The 21,863-nt window shown below is 42.7% G+C and overlaps 1 protein-coding gene across 1 annotated transcript in view; it reads right to left on the bottom strand.

Moving 5' to 3' along the window:
• The window catches only part of F13A1 (coagulation factor XIII A chain), a 421,197-nt gene that overhangs the window by 130,097 nt on the left and 269,237 nt on the right, over nucleotides 1–21,863 (bottom strand). Inside the window, exon 12 of the mRNA XM_069730705.1 lies at nucleotides 9,096–9,383. Coding sequence (XP_069586806.1) covers nucleotides 9,096–9,383 — 288 coding nt within the window. The remainder of the gene's footprint in view (nucleotides 1–9,095; nucleotides 9,384–21,863) is intronic.

Genomic DNA, 21,863 nt, shown 5'->3' with positions numbered 1-21,863 from the left:
GATCAGCGATGTGTCGGACTCGAGCGCCAGGAAGGCAGCACATCGTTCGCACACCGTTCGACGATCCCTGTCTTTGTGACAGATTGCCCTATCTGTTCCCCTAATAATTGAGTCGCTCACTACCAGCACCTGTCTGGCCTGCCCTGCTCTCCTATTTCCCTCCTTACTGGAGCAGTTACTCCTCCGGCTTTCAGAGGACATGCCTGGCTGCAGCAGTGCTACCCCTGTGCTGGCACCCCCCTCATCTGCCAACTTAGCAAACTTATTGGGGTGTTCCAGATCAGGACTGGCCTCCCTGGCACTCTTCCCTCTACCCCGCTTCCTAACTGTCACCCAGCTTGCTACTTCATCGTCCTGCAGCTCCATCCCACCATCCCCCCTCATCTGTCCCATTGAGCGTCTGCTCCGTGAGCAGAAGACTCCTCTCCATATTGTCTATGGATCTCAGTGTTGCCAGCTGCACATTTAGATTCAGAATCTGGTTTTCCAAGTGCACAACGTGCTCACATTTCGCACAGCAGTATGCACCCTCGATCGGCTGCTCAAGGACTGCATACATGTGGCAAGATGTGCACTGGATGGCATTAACAAGAGTGGAGCACATTTCCTAATGGGGATTGCACCAGACAGAAAAGTTAAATAAAAAAAGTAAAAAAAAAAATACAAAGTATTAATAAAAAAACAAAAACAAAAAAAACAAACAAACAAACAAACAAAAAAAAAAACAGAAAAAAACAAACAAACAAAAAAAAAAAACAGACAGCAATTCAGTACTTCCTCCCTTGGAAACTCCCTGACTCCAAAGTCACTGAATCACAAGTCACACTTACCGCCGTTCACACTTATGCTCAGATCACACTCGGCTCGCTCACACTCGCTCTGCTGAAGATTTATAGATTTTTTTTTCTCTCTAGTTCTAGTTCTAGTGTGGCCCATTAAAAAAACAAAAACATAATTAGGTTCCTCACATCATGTTCTTATACACTTTATGCAGTTAATAGCCCTCTGTTTCTGTACTGCTACATACTTAGGCAGTTAACTGGTTCATGCAGCTTTACATGAACACCCGAGCCTTACACTATGGCTGGTCCGAATAACTAAAGCAATAGTTACCATCCACCACTCGTGTCTCCCCTTTTTCCTCAGTTTGTAAGCTTGCGAGCAGGGCCCTCACTCCTCTTGGTATCTATTTTGAACTGTGATTTCTGTTATGCTGTAATGTCTATTGTCTGTACAAGTCCCCTTTATAATTTGTAAAGCGCTGCGGAATATGTTGGCGCTATATAAATAAAATTATTATGATTATTATTATTAGCACTTGGAACCCCACTTTAAACTTTTGCCCAGGGCCATACTTTGTTTAAAACCCGGCCTTGTCTAAATGGGCCACCCTAAGATGTACTTGGTTTGAACAGTCATTCTTTGCTGACAGATTCTCTTTAAGCAGACTAAGGCCTCTTTCACACATCTGTGTCTCTGGTACATGTGACACACGTACGGGAGACTCTGTGCAATGTCAGTGTATTTCCACAGACTGTGTGTCCTTGTGCCCCACACGTACACATGTCCGATGTCCTCTGTGTGACACACATCGGCATCGGCGAAGAAGCGCTACAATAAGCACTGTTCCCCAGTGGCAGGTGCTGAAGACGGCTCTCATCATTCTCCTCTGCTCTGTCGGCGATCGGCGCGAGCAGAGGAGAATGATGAGAGTTATATTAATGTCCGAGTGATGACAGCAGGTGGGGGCTTTTGGGACTCTTATTCCCATAATCCGACACCTGCTGCTGCCAAGAACAGTGATAGCAGGAGCGGATGATCAGGGTATTCCTCAGCCAGCCCCTGTGATATAACAAAATAAATGAATGAAAAACCCGTCATGGGTTCCCCCCTATTTTCTTTAGCCAACCAGACAACACTCACAGCTAGGGGCTGCAACCCTCAGCTGTCAGCTTCAGCAAGGTTGGTTCTCAAAAATGAGAGGTCCCCATGCTGTTTTTTTAATTATTTAAATGAATAATTAAAAAACGCCATGGAGTCCCCCCATTTTTGACAACCAGCCTTGCTAAAGCTCACAGCTGGGGCTGATATTCTCAGGCTAGTAAGGGGCCATTGAAATAGCTCCATTCAGCCTAAAAACAGCAGCCCGAAGCTGCTCAGAAAAGGCGCATCTATTAGATACGACTTTTCTGGTGCTTTGCCCAGCTCTTCTTACTTGCCCTGTAGCGGTGGCAAGTGGGGTTATTTGTGGGGTTGCTGTCACCTTTGTATTGTCAGGTGACATCAAGCCCACGGTTTAGTAATGGAGAGGTGTATCCATTACTAATCCTATAGTTATATGTTAAATAAAGACGCAAAACAAATAAAATACTTTAATTGAAAAAATGACACAAACTCCTTTAATATTCCCAATTAAACCATACTTACGACCTCGCCTAATTCCACCAAAGCCCTCGATCTCCTGTAATAAAAATAAGATGAAAAAACAACAATATACCATACCTGTCCGTTGTTCTGTCCCACGTCGTAATCCATGTCTGAGGGATAATTAGTCTTCAACCAGGACGGTGCCAAGATGCGACCGTCCTGGTTGAGAACCACTGGTGAATGAGCTGTTGAGAGCACAGCATCATTCACCAGCGGTGACATCATCGAGGCCGGGCTGAACTGCGGTGACCTAAGGACCATGGGAAAATGTCAGTGCCACTAAGACATCTAAGCCAGTATGCTCAACAATTTTCACATCTCCTATATATTACAATGTACACTGTGTTAACAATTATTTGTCAGTTTGTATTATTTTATGATTAATTTAATTATTGAACAATTGCAGCATATCAGTCAATCTAAAAGTTTAATAAACATGAAACTTGAATATTTAAGGAAATTAACCCCTTTCCGACATGGGGAATAACAATACGCCGATGTCGGACACCTTACTTATGATATGGGCTCCTGCGGCAAGCCCGCATCCTATCTGGCACATATCACCTGTTTTCAACAGCTAACATGTGCTGCTAACAGCTGTGGGAGGAATCACAAACCACCCAGAGCTGTTAACCCATTAAATGCCACTGTCAAACTCTGACAGCGGCATTTTACATGCGCTTCCGGCAAGCGCGCCAGAAATCTGTCGATCGGTGACCCCTATCACATGTACGTGGGTCATCGATGGGCTGGCATGACAACTAGAGGTCTCCTGCAGACCTCTATGGCTGTCACTGCTGGATTGCTATGAGCGCCGCCGGGTGGTCGGCACTCATAGCAAGTGAGTAATTCTGCTACATACAGGCGATCTGATCATCCCAGGATATAGCAGAGGTGATTGGGTTATGGCAGCTTTTAGTCTCCCATGGAGACTATTGAAGTATGCAAAAAGCAAAAATAAAGTTTCAAAAATATTTTAAAAAATAAAAGTTCCAATCACCTCCCTTTTGCCCCATTCAAAATAAAACAATAAAACAAAAATCAAACATATACACATTTGGCATCGCTGCATTCAGAATTGCCCAATCTATTAATTAAAAAAAGGATTAATCTGATAAGCAGCGTAATGAGAAAGAAAAGTCAAAATGCTTGAATTTTTTTTTTTGACGCCGTGACATTGCATTACAATGCAATAACGGGCGATTAAAAGATCATATCTGCACCAAAATGGTATCATTAAAAGCATCAGCTCGGTGTGCAAAAAATAAGCCCTCAGCCAACCCGAGATCACGAAAAAAGAAGATGCTACGTGTATCGGAAAATGGCGCAATTTTTGTTTCAACAAAGTTTGGAATTTTTTTTCCACCGCTTAGATAAAAAAGAACCTAGATATGTTTGGTGTCTATGAACTTGTAATGACCTGGAGAATCATAGTGGCAGGTCAGTCTTAGCATTTAGTGAACATAGTAAAAAAGCAAAACAAAAGTGTGAGATTGCACTTTTTGTGCAATTTCACCACACTTTGAATTTTTTTTCCTGTTTTCCAGTACAAGATATGTTAAAACCAATGGTGTTGTTCAAAAGTACAACTCGTCCCACAAAAAATAAGCCCTCATATGGCCATTTTGACCAAAAAATAAAAAGTTATGGCTCTGGGAAGAAGGGGAGCAAAAATCGAAAAAGCAAAAGCGAAAATACCTTCGGTCATGAAGGGGTGACTGTGAGGTTTGGTCTTTCTTAGCTTTTGTCTTTCTTATGTGTGCATAGTTATTGGCAACTAAATTAAGAATGTAATTTTTCCCATCTCAATTGTTAATTTTCAACTGTTAGGCTGCCGTCACACTAGCAGTATTTGGTCAGAATTTTACATCAGTATTTGTAAGCCAAAACCAGGAGTAGGTGATAAATGCAGAAGTGGTGCATATGTTTCTATTATACTTTTCCTCTAATTGTTCCACTCCTGGTTTTGGCTTACAAATACTGATGTAAAATACTGACCAAATACTGCTAGTGTGACGGCAGCCTTAAAGTGAGAACAGTGACTAAAATACTCAAAATGTACAAAAATAAATTTCTAACATTTAAAAAATGTATATCAGTTACTGTACTTTTCAAAAACAGTCAAATGCCTTTCATTCATGGAGTCTGTCAATCTCTTAATCTGTTGACAATCAACTCTTTTTTGGCAGTACCAACCACAGCCTCCAGACACTGTTCAGACAGGTGTACTGTTTTTCTTCACCGTAAATCTCTCATTTAAGATGGGGCATAAGTTCTCTCTCAATAGGGTTTAGGTCAGATGGGGGAAGGAGGTCATGTCATTATTTTTCACATTTAAAGGGACACTGTCACCTGAATTTGGAAGGAACAATTTTCAGCCATAGGGGCGGGGTTTTCAGGGGGTTTGATTCACCCTTTCCTTACCCACTGGCTGCATGCTGGCTGCAATATTGGATTGAAGTTCATTCTCTGTCCTCCGTAGTACATGCCTGCACAAATTGCCTTGTGCAGGCATGTAATACGGAGGACAGAGAATGAACTTCAATCCAATATTGCAGCCAGCATGCAGCCAGCGGGTAAGGAAAGGGTGAATCAAACACCCAAAAACCCCGCCTCCATGGCTGAAGATTGTTCCCTCCAAATTCAGGTGACAGAGTCCCTTTAAGGCTTTACTGGCTAGCCAAGCAGTGGAGTACTTTGATGTTTGCTATGGAGCATTGTCCTACATAAAAATCCTGGTTTTCTTGAAAGATACAGACTTTTCCCTGTCCAAGTGCTTCAAAAAAGTGTCTATTAAAAAGTGGAAGTAGGTTTGATAGTTGATTTTAAGTCCATTGACCGGAAAAAGTGCAAACAAGCCATCTTTACTAATACTTCACATAGAAGTTGCCAGGCACACGTGGTTTTGCGGACTCACTGTGCCACATGGCCAGGCTTATCTAGGAGGGGAATAGCTAAGCATCTACTGGGTGTTCACTTTAGCTCCTGATTGTATAGTCAGACTGCTGGTAGCCACCAGGTACCACTTCTAGGCAGTTCCCAATACTGTAGCTGCTGGCTCCAGGGGTCAGGTACGTAGATTCGCATAGGATTAGGGCTTAGCTCAGACTACTAAGTTCTGGATCCTCTATAGAATGGTTGCTGACAGAGTCTCATACAGGGCTGATTCGGAGACTGGTCCGGATATATGGGGTACTCGTAGGCACACGTTCAGAAAAACAGGTCTCATGAACTGATTCAGGGACTGGCTGCACACAGACTTGGGGATGAGGTTCAGGCACAGGCTGCACTAGGACCAGAGATTTTGGGTTCAGGATTGGCCGCACAGGACTATGTGAATACGTTACCCTTTGTAGAGCAACAGGAAGACAGAGAGCATGCAGGGGACCATGGGGCAGTAAGTATGCCAGTCCCTGCATGGAGGGAGAATGGGATCCATGCAGGGGAGCCAACAAAGAGCATTACAGAAGTACCCCACCTCCTCCTTGCTGGCGTCTGAGTTAAAGTGGAGGTAAGAGCCTGCTATTGATCCAGCTATGGGCCTATCCATCTGGTCCATCAAGAGTCACTCTCATCTCATCAGTTTACAAAACCTTTCAAAAACCTGTCTTCAGATATATCTTGGCCCAGTGTTGACGTTTTTACTTCTGTGTCTTGTTCAGTGATTGCCGTGTTTCAGCTTTCCTTACGTTGGCCATGTCTCTGATCATTGAACACCTCATACTTCTGTGCACTCCAGGGAGGTTGAAGTTGTGGAATATGACAGCACTGGAGGATAATGTGTTCCTGGTCACTTCACCTTTGTTTCCTCTCAGATCTTTGGCAGTGAGTGTGCAACTTTTTCCTTTCTTTTTTGTTGTTGACTATTTGCAACAAAATGTTTGATGGTTCTGTGATCACGCCCCAGTATCTTAGCAATTTCAAGAGTGTTACATGCCTCTGTAAGACTTGCAACAATTTGTTACTTTTCAGAGTCAGTAAAATCTATTTTTGGCCAATTTGAGGAAAACAAGCTGCTTAATAATTCTGCACATCTTGTTAAAGGGTGTTGAATCCTTCCAACATTACACAAAAGCACAGAAGAAGAATGGCATCGAAAGGAGGGAAGCGCTGAACCAAGACCAGTGACGCCCATCGGAGCGGACAGACCCATAGGTGATTATAATGAAAGGCGTTTTTCTTTTGCTGCAGGCCAGATTGGGGAAATACAGTATATACAAGATATAAGTATGCTGTATGTGAGGACTGAAAGGTGTTGGCTGTATCACATATGGGGCAAACCTGGTGACAGGTTACCTTTAAACAGAAGCTTTGTAAGATTTTTTTGGTGTGTGAAATATAGCATTATACGTACTTACCAATGAAATGAAATCCATTAAAAATTGACTGCATGCGTGACTTTATTACTGTAAACTCACTTTAGAAATTAGTGATTTTCCAATGTGAATTGACTCTAGACTGAATGTACTGTCAAGTTCACAAATTCAGTTTGGACAATTTATCAAGCAAGTTGTAGTTGCAAGATGGTCACCGAAGAAGGGAGGGCAGATATGCATCATCGAGGTTGATTGCTTCAGTGATGTAAGCCCTGGAAAGCAGGCTCCGGCACGTATAGTACTGAGAGAGTTAATAGGGCGTATCAGAGTCAGGTTTATGAGCTGTTAAAAAGATGGGTGGGACTGGCTGCTCACATATCCCACCCCGGGGGCTTAGTATGGCAGATGAAATGGAGACCAGGTGTCTGTGACTGGAGGTGTGGAGATCTACAGTGTGTTTGTTAAAGGACACTAACCTGAGATGGCGAACCTGCACTAATGTATGCACTATTTACTTTTTGTTTGCTTTTTCCACTCTGTACCGTAAAAGGCTGTCTTTTTATTTTGTTTATGCTTAGCAGTTTATGAAGTTTAATAAACCAGCCTGGACATTTTGATGAAACCGCTTCCTATGCCAATCTCCATGGCAGCTTTGTGAGTAGAAGCGCTACAACACATATAAGGACAGATGAGCTGCTCAACAGTCAAATGACGAATCAGTTATTGTGAGGATGATAAATGAGATTAAGTCTAGAACGTTGCTTAGAATGGAAGATGCTGACACTTGCTAATTTAAACCTGCCTGCAGTTGAATACCCACACCAGGACCCTGGGGACCATGCATTATATACATAAGCTGTATGCAGAGCTACATGTTCTTAAAGAAACAGACTTTTTTTGTGTACTTTTTACCATGAAACACAATTATCCCTTATAAAATATTTATAGCAGGGAGTGAACATAACGTACTTGTATGTAGAAAGCCTGACCACTGTGACTACAAGAACTAAGAGGAAACAGTTGTGCCAATTTGTTTCATATCAACTCTGATTTGCCTTTTTTATACAGACCACACATAGTCAGATTGTCATAGTCACCGGCTAACCATCAATAGAATCAATATACAGATCTGCATTGTACATTACAGGAAGAGATATTTTATACTTGTTCTCTGCACCGGCCGAATGATCAGGGTCCTGATAGGAGGATCCCAATCATTAACTCGGATTTCCCAAATATAGGGCATTTCAAGATGAGAATTTAAAATGAGACCCTTATTTAATGTTTTTTGCTGCATCGCAGTACCTAGCATGTATTATTATTGCAGTATTGTTATTTATTGCATTCACTTTTCCTAGTTTTTGGTTTCATTCTCATTGAGCCCTCACTGTTTCCCGACATATCGTTGATACTTTACCACATGTATAGTAACTCACTGAAGCTAAATGATTGAAATACTTAGATTTGCTGTAAACCCAACAAGACCTGCCAGCAACCTGGTCTCCCTCAGGTAATCAGTAATGGGATTTTCTATGACATAGACAGAGGGTCACAAGGGGTGAGCATTATTTTATCCATGTCAGAAGAATGTCACATTCTGTTTAGTAGTATTGCTTGCTATGCAATAAAAATTGATGATGGAATGGTCCTAAAATAAAACCTTTACATTTATGTTAGAGGTCATTTTAATGAGTAAGAATGTTATTTTAATCCTGTCATTCATTGACATTAGATGCTTCAAGGTTGTAAATGATCAAAGCAAAGCAAAGTGATCTATCTGTAGTAATGGGATTGATGGCTTCTACAACTGTCAGAAATAAAATCAGCAATGGTTTTCAAATAAAAAAAAATCAAAAAACAATTCCCAGTGACATATATATATATATATATATATATATATATATATCGATTCAAAAGTACAATGCTTATTAAATGGTACACCTAAAATATTCCTCAGGATAGGGAATAACTTACTGATAGTTGGTGATCACTGGGACCACCTACTATTTCACAATAGGGATCTGCAGCCCATGCCTGGCCATGCAGAGACTCATCTTGAATGGGGTGAAGGTGCGCATGCGCGACCTTTGCTTCATTTATTGTCTATGGGACTGCTGGAAGCAGTTATACTCCACTTTCTGCCGCAGTTCTATAGTCAATGAATGGTGCAAAGGTTAAGCACCTCAGCTTCATTCAAGACAGAGCTCTGCAGGACGCAGTTCCTGATTTCCAGATCCCAGATCTAGGAATTGAGGGTGTCCTAGTGGTTAGATCCCCAGTGATAAGTAAAATATCCCTTATCTACTGGATAGGGGATATCTTAATATTTGAGAATAATGTAATGTGGCTTACTGGATAATGGCTCCAAAGTCACTTGGAGGGTTTTGTTCTTGAATTCTGCCTTCTGCACTCCAGTGTAAAACACAACATGTCCTGTTAGAAAGGCTGACACTGTATAAAGATTAGAACTTTGGTTCTTGAAAGTTAAAGTGACTTTGAAGTCACTGCCAAATATTGCATTATCCTCTTGAAATTCCATTGTAGTGTCAAAGCCAGATCGAAATTGTTCCTCCTCTTGAAATTCTTTTTTGACACCATACATGAGTGCGGCCTCAAGTGCCAATCTCTCTTCTTCAGTACCTGTTAAAGTAGAAAAGAGCAATCAAAATTAAAGGTAGTAAAAATACAGCAAAATCTCATTCCATTACATCATGCAAATTTTGCTCTGCTACATCTGTGCATTTGAAATATCTTTTACCTAAAGGGGGACTATGGGCTACTTAGCAAAAACACTTTACAGAAGCTCTTCATTATCTCGGGGGACAGCTGCTAGAACAAAATTAAGAAATCAGTTTGAAGTGTGTTCCTTGTCGTCTACGCCAAAGGCAAAATCTACTTATTGTGCTTGCAAATTATTTGATTAGCCCTCATAGATGTACAACTTTCTATAGTACTAATGCTTTAATATTACATTTTTTTTTCACAAAGAAAACTTTTGAATAAAAGACTTATGATAAAAATCTTGAAAATTCAGTATTTCCTGAATATTCAATGTTTCTTTAAGTAGGCGAGAATAGAGCTGGTCATGCAGCGGTTTGGTCAATCGGTGGTTACTGCAAGTTATAGGCTTGTCGGAAGAGGTGGGTCTTCAGGCTCTTTTTGAAGGTTTCGATGGTAGGTGAGAGTCTGATATGTTGTAGTAGAGAGTTCCAGAGTAGGGGTGATACGCGAGAGAAATCTTGTATGTGATTGTGGGAAGAGGAGATAAGAGGGGAATAGAGAAGGAGATCTTGTGAGGATCAGAGGTTGCGTGCAGGAAAGTACCGGGAGATGAGGTCACAGATGTATGGAGGAGACAGGTTGTGGATGGCTTTGTATCATGCCCTCAGCTGCAGGTTCGGTCTCTGCTGTGAAGGGAGACCGGCACCTTTCACACAGCTCCACTGGTACTACTCACCCTGGCCGTGGCTCCAGACGATCAGCGGCTCCTTTCTCTGCTAAGAACCTGCATCCTCTTGGCAGGTCTCCTGGAAATGCTCTTAGGAGGCGCGCCCCGCTTCCTGCACATACTTAAAACAGCAGAACACCTGTTCTCTATTAAGGCTCTCTGTGCTATGATGCTCTGTGCATAAAAGGCATCCTCCCATTATGGGAGGTGCCTGGACAATGTGTTCATTCTATTGTTTATGGCCCTCTGCTCAGTCCACACTCTGCTGTGCTCTGCTCTGCAAAGTGTAGTTTACTTTTGTTTTTCTAATCCCTCTGTCTCCTCAGTATCCTCCGCTGGCAGTTCCCTATTCTGGATCCTTCTGGACTCCCCGGTTTCCACTCCAGGCTGACTGAGCTGCTCCTCGCAGAACTATCCTGATATTGCTGCCGGCTGGATCAGCCTTTCCGAAACTACACAGAGCTTCCAGGATCCTCTTCACTGATAGAGCTTGAATTCCACCGTCTTGTTTATATGGTCTGTACGGGTCGTCCCTCTGGTCCGGGTACTGCGGCATTTAGGCCATCTGGTGTTGTGACGGGGGAATCCCTGTATAGGGGTACACCTTGCCCGGTGCTCCACTACGTGGTTCAGTGTTGTGGTCCAGAGGGTTCTTCTCTCAGGCACCTCTTTCTGTTTGTTTAAAACTTCATTTAATTAAATACCTTTGCATTTTGAAGCCATTCTCCTGTCTCTTGTGTACCGGGTATACAGCTGCCACTGCTCCATCAGTGGTCTAGTGAGTCCACTATATTTCCCCATGCCCTGTTGGCGTAAGGGTACCGTCACACAGTGGCATTTTGATCGCTACGACGGCACAATCCGTGACGCTCCAGCATCGTAACAATATCGCTCCAGCGTCGTAGACTGCTGTCACACTTTGCAATGTACGACGCTGGAGCGATAATTTCATGACGTATGTGCGATGTAGAAGCCGTTGGTTACTATGCGCACATCGTTTACAATATCGTGCACACCTTTGTTACACCATGCGATCATGCCGCCACAGCGGGACATTAGACGACGAAAGAAAGTTTCAAACGATCTGCTACGACGTACGATTCTCAGCGGGGTCCCTGATCGCAGGAGCGTGTCAGACACAGCGAGATCGTAAGTATATCGCTGGAACGTCACGAATCGTGCCGTCGTAGCGATCAAAATGCCACTGTGTGACGGTACCCTAACACTTTGTATGTCATGGTTAGGGTTTTGTAGTGGAGTCTCTGGGCAATGGGGAGCCAGTGAAGGGATTGACAGAGGGGAGAAGCTGGGGAATAGCGGGGGGACAGGTGGATTAGTCGGGCAGCAGAGTTTAGAATAGATTGGAGGGGTGCAAGAGTGTTCAAGGGGAGGCTACAGAGCAGGAGGTTGCAGTAGTCAAGGCGAGAGATGATGAGGGCATGGACTAGGGTTTTTGCAGATTCTTGGTTGAGGAATGAACGGATTCGTGAAATATTTTTGAGTTGAAGTCAGCAGGAAGTGGAAAGGGCTTGGATATGTGGTTTGACGGAGAGATCAGCGTCAAGGATTACCCCGAGGCAGCGAGCTTGTGGAACTGGGGAGCGTGGGCAGCCATTTACTGTAATGGATAGGTTCGTTGGGGGGGTCACGTGAGATGGGGGAAAGATGATGAATTCTGTTTTGTCAATGTTAAGTTTCAGAAATCTAGCGGAGAAGAAGGATGAAATAGTTTACAGACATTGAGGGATTCTGGTTAGTAGGGAGGTGATATCGGGTATATATTGCTACATACTGTATAATGAACCCTATATTATGCTCCATACAGAATAATGAGTCCCATTCATTGCTCCATACAGAATAATGGACCCGATGTAATGCTCCATACAGTATAATGAGCCGCATATATTGCTCCATGTAGAATAATGAGTCCCCTATATTGCTCCATACAGTATTATAGGTACCACATAGTGCTCCATACAGAATAATGAACCCATATATTACTCCATACATTATAATGAGCCCCTATATTGCCCCATACAGTTTAATGAACCCCATATATTGCTCCATTCAGAATAATGAGCCCCATATATGGGCCCAAGCAGAATATAACTGGCCCCATATATTGATCCATACAGTATAATGAGCCACATATCTTGCTTCACACAGTATAATGGGCACCATGTAATGCTACAAACAGTATTATGAGCCCCATATATTGCTCCATACAGTATAATGGGCCCAATATAATGCTCCATATATAACGGACCTCATATATGATGCTCCTGTGTATGATGGGCCCTCTATAATGCTGCATATATAGCGGGACTCAAATATGATGCTCCAGTGTATGATAGGCCCCATATAATGCTCAAGATATAATAGAACTCATGTAATGGTACCCATATATTGCTCTAAACGTAAAAAATGTTCTTCTCCTTTCTCCTCAACGCTGGCATCTTCCGGCTCTCTGCACTGTGACTGTTCAGGCAGAGGGCACACACTAATCATGGCATTGTGCCCTCTGAAACATCACAGTCAGGAGATGCGGAAGATGCCACAGAACAGGGAGATGTAAGTTTTGCTACTGTCAGGGCCCTGAGCAAGTGGGCCAGGGGGCCTTGAACAAGCAGGCTGGGGGCCCAATTGTGGGCACTGACACTAACACAGGCTCCGGGTCTCCATAGCGCACCAGTGTTGCCGATGGTGAGTGGCCCCCCTGCCTGCTCGGGGCCCTGACACTTGCCCGGGTGCACTGTGTGCTAACGCTGGCCCTGACGCCCATCAAATGCTGTCAATCAGTGGTGGGGGTGGGGTTATGGATATGGAGAGCTGAATGGAAGCAGGTTTACTAATCCTCTAGTGATAATCTCCTGCTGATAAAACAGTAATTGTATCAAAACTTCAGATAGTAGGCCAATAAGTGACAAATTGATCCAATCAGGGTCTCTTTCTCTACATTATGCTGATCTCAGATTATGTGGCAAAAACCTGGTGAAAGATTCTGTTTAACGGATTATAAAAGCAATTAGTAAAAATTAATAAAATATTTAGGGGTATTCCAAAATGCCCCCTAATGATACTCTTCCAGCAGGATGCACATATACATCAATGTGGATGGTGAAATCCATCTTGTTGAATGCCTGTTTCTGTAACGTAGCTCCTTTCTTTCTCTAAGCAGACACAAAGGCGATTTTACACACTACATGACTTAGTGTTTATGAGGGCCCGGGATTGTGTGTGACACTTTCTGCTTTCCTGTTGGATGTCATTGCTCCAGTCTCTTGTTAAGCGCTTGGTTTTCATTCTACAACCTTTCCTCACATCCATCCTCTTGGGATTCAGTAACTAAGCAACCGCACAGTACTCACACTACAAATCTCCCAGGGATTGCATGGCAAATAGCCCTCCCATTAAATATTGAAAAACCTTAATGGTGATCACTGACATGCTTTCTTTCACTAGACTTTTTTCCAATTTCCTTTCCTTTTGACTTTCAGTCCAAAACTGCAATAAATGCTAAAATATTTACTGTACCATTCATTAACATGTTCTTTCACACACACACTGGCCACATCTCAATGATTCCGGCAGCGTTTCTTCTGAATTCATTTTAGTAAGAAAAGTGCATATGTTTTGTCACATGAGTTGCATTTTGGGCTTTTGAGAGAAGCAGTTTTTCATCTAAAAGGTCGGATGAATAACAAAAGCCGCTGTACAGAGACAACAGAAAGCCACACAAAGGAAATGCTTTATCAGCAGTAAGTGGCTTTGTGCGCCCTGACAATGGCTTTGGTTAAAACAGTACATGCAATTAATGTATTCATTAAAATATTAGAATAATTAATGACATTGATTATCAGTTAATGATTGCTTTGAAATATATTACTCTGATAGTGGAAAGTATACATTATTGATGTGTAGCCAATATATTGGAAGCTCTGGGCAGGAAGCCCACCGCCCTTAGGGACCAGTAGTGGTCTTCCACTGAATTATTAAACATTGGTTTCTGTGCATCTGGCATATGTCCAAGTCTATCATTCACTTAAGTTTGGATAAGATATTTTACACAGTACTATGCTAAAGAAACCTGTAGACATGGTTGCAATGTTTTTGGTATGCAGGCTCTCATTGTAATTACCAGATAATTAATTTGATTTGACCCATGTCTTACATCCTTCCACGTTGCGAAAGAAAACATTTTCTCATATAAAGAGATGGATCATTATCTATGAGGCAGTAGACAAGCGGCTTCCAACCATAGTTCCTTGTAGTCTGGTTCCATAGGGTTCACCAAGAATCAGAAGAGCCGCAGACATGCGGTAGTTATAAGGCTAAGTGCACACTTTGCAGAATTGCCGCGGAAATTTCCGCGGCAATTCCGCAACTCCTGCCACGGGTATATCGCATGCGGAATTGGCATGCGTATTCCCGCTAAACACTAGCGTTTTGCAAGCGTAATTAGCTTGCAGAATGCTAGCGTTTTCCAAGCGATCTGTAGCATCGCTTGGAAAACTGATTGACAGGTTGGTCACACTTGTCAAACATAGTGTTTGACAAGCGTGACCAACTTTTTACTATTGATGCTGCCTATGCAGCATCAATAATAAAAAGATCTAATGTTAAAAATAAGAAAAACATTAAAAAAATGGTTATTCTCACCTTCCGACGGCCCCCGATCTCCTCAGCGGTGCAAAGGACCCTGGATCATGTGCGGATGGTACCCAGGATGGAGGAGAGGAGACTCTCCTCCACGGACTGGGCACCATATCACTGTTAAAAAAAAAGAATTAAAATAAAAAATATTGATATACTTACCTTCTGTTGGCCCTCGGAGTCCTCCCGCCTCTCAGCGGTGCACACGGCGGCTTCCGTTCCCAGGGATGCTGTGTGCGAAGGACCTGGGATGACGTTGCGGTCACGTGACCATGATGTCATCCCAGGTCCTTCGCACACAGCATCCCTGGGAACAGAAGCCGCCGTGTGCACCGCTGAGGAGATCAGGGGCCGTTGGAAGGTGAGAATAACCATTTTTTAAATTATTTTTAACATTCTATCTTTTTACTGTTGATGCTGCATAGGCAGCATCAATAGTAAAAAGTTGGTCACACTTGTCAAGCACTATGTTTGACAAGCGTGACCTACCTGTCAATCAGTTTTCCAAGCGATGCTCCAGATATCTTGGAAAACGCTAGCATTCTGCAAGCTAATTACGCTTGGAAAACGCTAGTATTTAGTGGGAATATGCATGCCAATTCCGCATGCGTTATACCCACGGCAGGAGTTACGGAATTGCTGCGGAAATTTCTGCGGCAATTCTGCAACGTGTGCACATAGCCTTAAAACGACATTCCAGCCAAAAGCATTGGATACATAATAAATATGAAATAAGACTGCTGGGTCCTCTACTATTTATTTTATCAAAACAAAGGAGGAGTTTAAAGGGAGCAGCAGCCAAGCACACACCCTGCTGCTCAATTCAAAATTTATTGTATTGATATTTTGCACCATATTTAAGGGGTTGTACACTAGTTGGACAACACTGTCTCAAGCCATATACAGCTGGTGAAATAAGTATTGAACACGTCACCAATAATCTGAGTAAATATATTTCTGAAGATGCTATTGACATGAAATACACAACAGATGTTGGCAAACCATCCAATCCACACAGGGAAATAAATCAAACCATAGATGTCCATAAATTATGTGCAATAAACAGAAATGACACAGGGAAAAAGTATTGAAGACGCTTGCTAAAACTTGATTAATACTTCATACAAAAGCCTTTGCTGGAGATGACAACTTCAAGTAGCCTCCTGTATGAAGAAACTAGTCTCATGAATTGCTTAGGTGTAATTTTGGCTCATTGTTCCACACACTCTTCTGTGGGCTCCTTCTATGAAGTCGGAGCTTTATTTCCTTCTATAAATTTTTATGTGTTTCAACATGCTTTTTGTTCAGCAAAGGAATTTTGCGTGGTGAGCATGCATACAAGCCATAAAAGATGAGTGCTTAACTTACTTTTCTTTGAAACAATTGTACCCGTTGATTCCAGATCTTTCTGTAACTCTTCACAGGCGATCCTTAGCTCCTGGGCAACTCTTCTGATAATTCTTTTTAACGCCCCTTTCTGAAATCTTGCGGAGAGCACTTGGCAGTGGACGGTTTATGGATAAATTATGTTCTTTCCACTTCCGAATACGGCCTCAACAGTTCTCACTGTAGCTTTCAATTGTGTAGAAATTCTTATGTAACCAATGCCATCAGTATATTTTGCAAAAATAAGGTTGTGAAGGTCTTGAGACAACTCACTGGTTTTACCCATCATGAGGTTTTTTATGTGGCACCTTGGTAATTAGACACTTTTATATGCCATCAGCTGAACCAGCTCACATTATGTTTCACTAAGTGGCAGGATTGCTTTCTAATTACTGATAAATTTCAGCTGGGGTCATGACTTTCCATGGCTTTTTGTACCTCTCTTCATGTGTTCAATACCTCTTTTACTGTGTCATTTCTCATTATTATGCAGAGAAAGAGGAATATGGTGGTTTAGAGTCCGCTCTGCCCTGCCCAAGGTTCAAAGGTGTAGTTGCATGCAAGATTAAAGCATGAATGCGGTTTATTGTGTCAACGTATGTCAAGGTTTTGAAACCTCTTCTTCAGCAGCAAATCACAATGATAGAATACAACTCAAAATGTGCGGGAATATACTGACAATGTATTAAAAAAGGTGAACATTAACGGACCTTTGCAGTCATATGATACCCCCTCATTATAGCATATAAAGAGTGCAAACAAAATACAAAAGCATAAAAGTATGTAATTGTAATAGATATAGATAAGAAATTAAATACAAAATTAAATATATATGAAACATTTAATTATGTATGTTGTCATTTGTAGAAAAGGAAAGAATGAAGGCAAAAAGATTTGGAATTTATGGTATAAATGCCAGGTGCAGCAGTGGTGTTAAAATGGGAGGGAAAATCTTTTTCCCAGATTTCCCAGACTTTATGAGGGGTTAGCAAATCTCCTGGGCAGCCTCAACTGTATACATTTCCTTGGGAACATGGGTGCACAAAAGAAGGACAATACTATATGGTGGCACAAATGAGGGGCATCACTGTTTTATAGGGGCAAAAATGGGATTCATTATAATGTGGGTGTACAAATGGGAGACATTATTGAGGGGTGCAAAAATAGTGGTCACTATTGTGTGGACACAAAAGGAGAACATTACTATGCGGGGGACAAATGGGAGACAAATTGTGTAATGGCACAAACTGAGTGATAAATGGGATTATTACTGTTTGGGGGCACTATTGCTGTAAATAGGACGGCTGTCACGGTTGGACACGGGTAGGTACGGTGGATGACACAGCATACAACAACGATGGAATGAAAAAGTGAGAGGAAGATCCTAGCAATAGGAAGCGAGGGATAGGACACCTCCTGACTCTGACCTGTGCCTGTCCTTAAGCTCCCCTAACGCCCTATGCAGGTCCTCCCCCCCCCCCCCCCCCGCTGCCATAATGTTCCTAGTCCCTGATTGTCACCTCAATATACCCTGGCTAGTGCACTGGCTGGCAAGGACGCTAGCCTCACCACTGCAGATGGTAAAAACACAAAGAAAGTGACAAACATGAGACAGTAAAAAATAAAGGAACAAAATAGTCAGTTTCAGGCACTACAGCTGCAAAGAATACATCACCAGGATTCTGAACTCCAAAAGCAGCAGAAACACCCCCGATACAAGCGAGCTCCTCACTCCAGGCTGGTCTTCATATAATAGCTCAGCTGATGAGTAATGTGACTATTTAAAGGGAACTTGTCAGCAAGATTGTGCACAGTAACCTACACAGTGTCAGGTCGGTGCCATTATACTGAATAAAATGATACTTGCTTGATGAAATCCATCTTGTGGTTGCTGTTTAATCTTTATTTTCAGTTTGTAGTTAATGAGATTCTCGTACCCTAAGGCGGGGTTGGTGTATGTGGTGCTCTGATTAGACATTCATAATGTGGACAGCTGACAGGTCACTGATCCCTCAGTGACCTGGCCCCTAGTTTTTATAATGAATTCCTATCATACTGAAGAAAGAGACAAAAAGGTGGCAGCATAATCGCATGGTTAGTGTGCAAATAATACATTTTCTTGATGTTATCCGGCTAGGGAAAAAAAAAAAAATTGAAAATGGCGCCGGCTGCGCCTTTGCAGTAGCAGTTATTGGTGTTGATAGCTGTGATCCGATAGCTGCTACTGCACATGCGCCGGCAGCACCATCTTACTGGAGAAGAAAAAACATTCCTCCTCCAAGATGGCTCTGTCCACGCCTGCGCAGTAGCAGCTCTTGGATTACAGCTATGGACACCGATAGCTGCTACTGTGCAGGAGCAGACAGCGTCATCTTCGAGGAGGATTTTTTTTTCCTTCTCCAGTAAGATGGCTCCGCCAGGGCATGTGCAGTAGCAGCTCTCGGATCACAGCTGTCACAGGGTCCTTCTCTGGTGCCAAACAATCAACAGAGCCAGCAAAGAGTGAACAATCCCAAGACCTTTATATAGGCAAAAGTACGAAAAGTCCATATATGATCCACCATACAAAGGATAAAATAGTCCAGAACACGAATGCAGTTCAGTAACAGGATAAAAGTCCAATAATCCAGCAGACAGAGGATAGCATAGTCCATATACTCTTCTTTCTCTCTGAGATGCTGTGAACACATCATCATTCCACACAGGACTGATCTGTGTCTCACCTCCCTGATATTTTAAGTCTCCCTCCTCATTCACAGGTCAGGAGGGGGAAGGTCTTAGGGGCTCATTGTTTCAACAAGCTAGGTCAACATGTCATTAGTATGTTAGCAAACAATACAGTACTGTGGGGGCTGATAACAGATAGCAGCAACAGCCATTCATCAATTAGCAAATAACTCCTTCTACAAGGGAATACCATGAAAATAAGTAAAATAGAAATTTACACAAAAATGATACCCACATAGCATATCACACCATCACAACAGCTATGGACACCAACAGCTGCTACCATGCAGGTACTGATGGCGCCATCTTGGAGGATGATTTTTTTTCTTCTCCAGTAAGATGGCGCATCTGGTGCATGCGCAGTAGAAGCTATTGGATCACAGCTATCAATACCGATAGCTGCTACTGTGCTGTGGGCACCATTTAAAAAAAAAACTTTTTCCCCTGCCTGCAGAAGCGTTTTTTGTCTCTTTCTTCAGTATGTTATGTATTCAATATGCAAACTAAGGGGCAGGTCAGTGAGGGACCAGTGACTCTGTCAGCAGTCTGCATTATGAATAGATAATTAGAGCACCACATACAACAACCCCGCCTTAGGGCATGAGAATCTCAATAACTGCAAACTGAAAATAAAGATTTAAAAACAACCAGAAGATGGATTTAATCAACCAAGGTATCATTTTAATCAGTATAACGGCGCCGACCTGACACTGTGTGTAGGTTACTATAAATAATCCTGGGGAGAGGTTCCCTTTAAAGGATGGTAGAAGCAGTCACCACTAGGGTTGAGCGACTTTTGTTTTTATAGGATCGGGTCGGATTTCACGAAACCCGACTTTTTCAAAAGTCGGGTCGAGTGAAATCGGCCGATCCTATAGAAAAGTTGGGTTTCTAATGGTTCTCAGGGTCTGAAGGAGAGGAAACTCTCCTTCAGGCCCTGCGATCCATATTAATGTGTAAAATAAAGCATAAAAATGAAAAATATTGCTATACTCACCCTCGGACGCGCCCTGGTTGTAACCGGGAGCCTTCCTTCCTAAGAATGAGCGCCTGAAGGACCTTTAGATGACGTCGCGGCTTGTGATTGGTCGCGTGAGCGGTCACATGGGCGTCACGCGACCAATCACAAGCCGCGACGTCATCGAAAGGTCCTTCAAGTGCTGATTCTTAGGAAGGAAGGCTGCAGGTTAGAACCAGGGCGCGTCCGAGGGTGAGTATATACCTAATATACCTAGTATATACCTAGTATATTAGGTATATACTCACCCTCGGACGCGCCCTGGTTCTAACCGGGAGCCTTCCTTCCTAAGAATGAGCGCCTGAAGGACCTTTCGATGACGTCGCGGCTTGTGATTGGTCGCGTGAGCGGTCACATGGGCGTCACGCGACCAATCACAAGCCGCGACATCATCGAAAGGTCCTTCAAGTGCTGATTCTTAGGAAGGAAGGCTCCCGGTTACAACCAGGGCGCGCCTGAGGGTGAGTATAGCAATATTTTTTATTTTTATTCTTTATTTTACACTTAAATCTGAATTCCGATACCGATTCCCGATATCTTAAACATATCGGGAATCGGTATCGGAATTCCGATTCCAGTTCAGAAGATCGCCGACCATATGGCCAACCCCACACAGGGGTCGGGTCGGGTTTCATGAAACCCGACTTTGCCAAAAGTCGGCGACTTCTGAATCTGGCCGACCCGTTTCGCTCAACCCTAGTCACCACCCAACATCAGCTGACCAGCTATTTGGCAGCTGCCAGCAAGGATACTGACATTAGCCTTGCTGTACCAAAATTAAAAAGCAACATTTAAATTATAACACAACCAGAGCTGCCACGAATCCAATAATGAATCGTGACAACGACATGCAATATCAACTACACACTACTGGCAGAAAGAATAATATACCTAATTTTTCTACTTTCATGTGTGAACATCTATATAGCTAGGTCTTTTGGTTCTTGTGTACTTCTTATTCCTCATGAACATTAGGGTAAGGAAGAGAAGAAAGGAGATGGGATCTGCATAAAAAGATGTGGTCTACAAAAGCAGTGGGTTTGTCCTAAAAACATTGGTAGAATTGTATTTAGAAATATTCTTGATGGCAGTTCTCAAAAGATGGCAAGTATGGTAACATGTCTGATACTTAGGCATCCCACGTCTATCTGACGGATGGGGACTCAGTGACCGACATTTTGTATTCGAATTTGTGTAGTGGTTACCAGAATAACCAAGAAAAGCATGGCAGGACCAGCCACATGTGTGCAGCTCGCATCATTAGGGTAAGTGCCCACGATCCGGAATGGCAGCGTTTTGGACGCAGCTCACTTGCGCTGCACCCAAAATGTTGCATTCTTCATTAGAAGGACAGTGGGTGTGATTTATAGAAATCCCATGCCCGCTGTGCTTCTATTTACTGCTGTGTACATTCACCTGCGGTGTGGGTTTATGAGCTGCAGCATGTCAATTTCTGCCACAGCAAAAATTTTCACAATAGAATGTATTGGATGCAGTAAATCCACATTGTTCCATGAACATGTATGTGATTAGAACAAAGTGTTTTGGATGCAGCGAAAATACGTTGAGTCCAATGCGCTGCTACTTCCTGATTGTGGGCATGTACTGTTTTAGTCTAAGGACATTAAGGGAACAGATGAAGACTTATTGAAATTCAATGTTGACATGCCAAGAAGCAGAATAATAAATGTAGAAGGCAGATAAATCAGAATACAAAATCATGGATTCTTTTGTCTTGCCTTGATGACCATCTGTCATGTTCCATTATGTTCGATATGTCAAGCTTCATCTGACAAGGGTAGAGATTGTTATACGTGTGTGCATGCAGAATATTAGCAGGTAAAAACAGAAGATAAGCTAGGCAATAGCTTCAATCTGTTCATAATAA

This window comes from Ranitomeya imitator, chromosome 6 (genome assembly GCF_032444005.1).
Source record: "Ranitomeya imitator isolate aRanImi1 chromosome 6, aRanImi1.pri, whole genome shotgun sequence".
NCBI lineage: Eukaryota > Metazoa > Chordata > Amphibia > Anura > Dendrobatidae > Ranitomeya > Ranitomeya imitator.
Note: the sequence above shows the minus strand (reverse complement) of the source record. Positions and strands in the feature narration are given on the sequence as shown.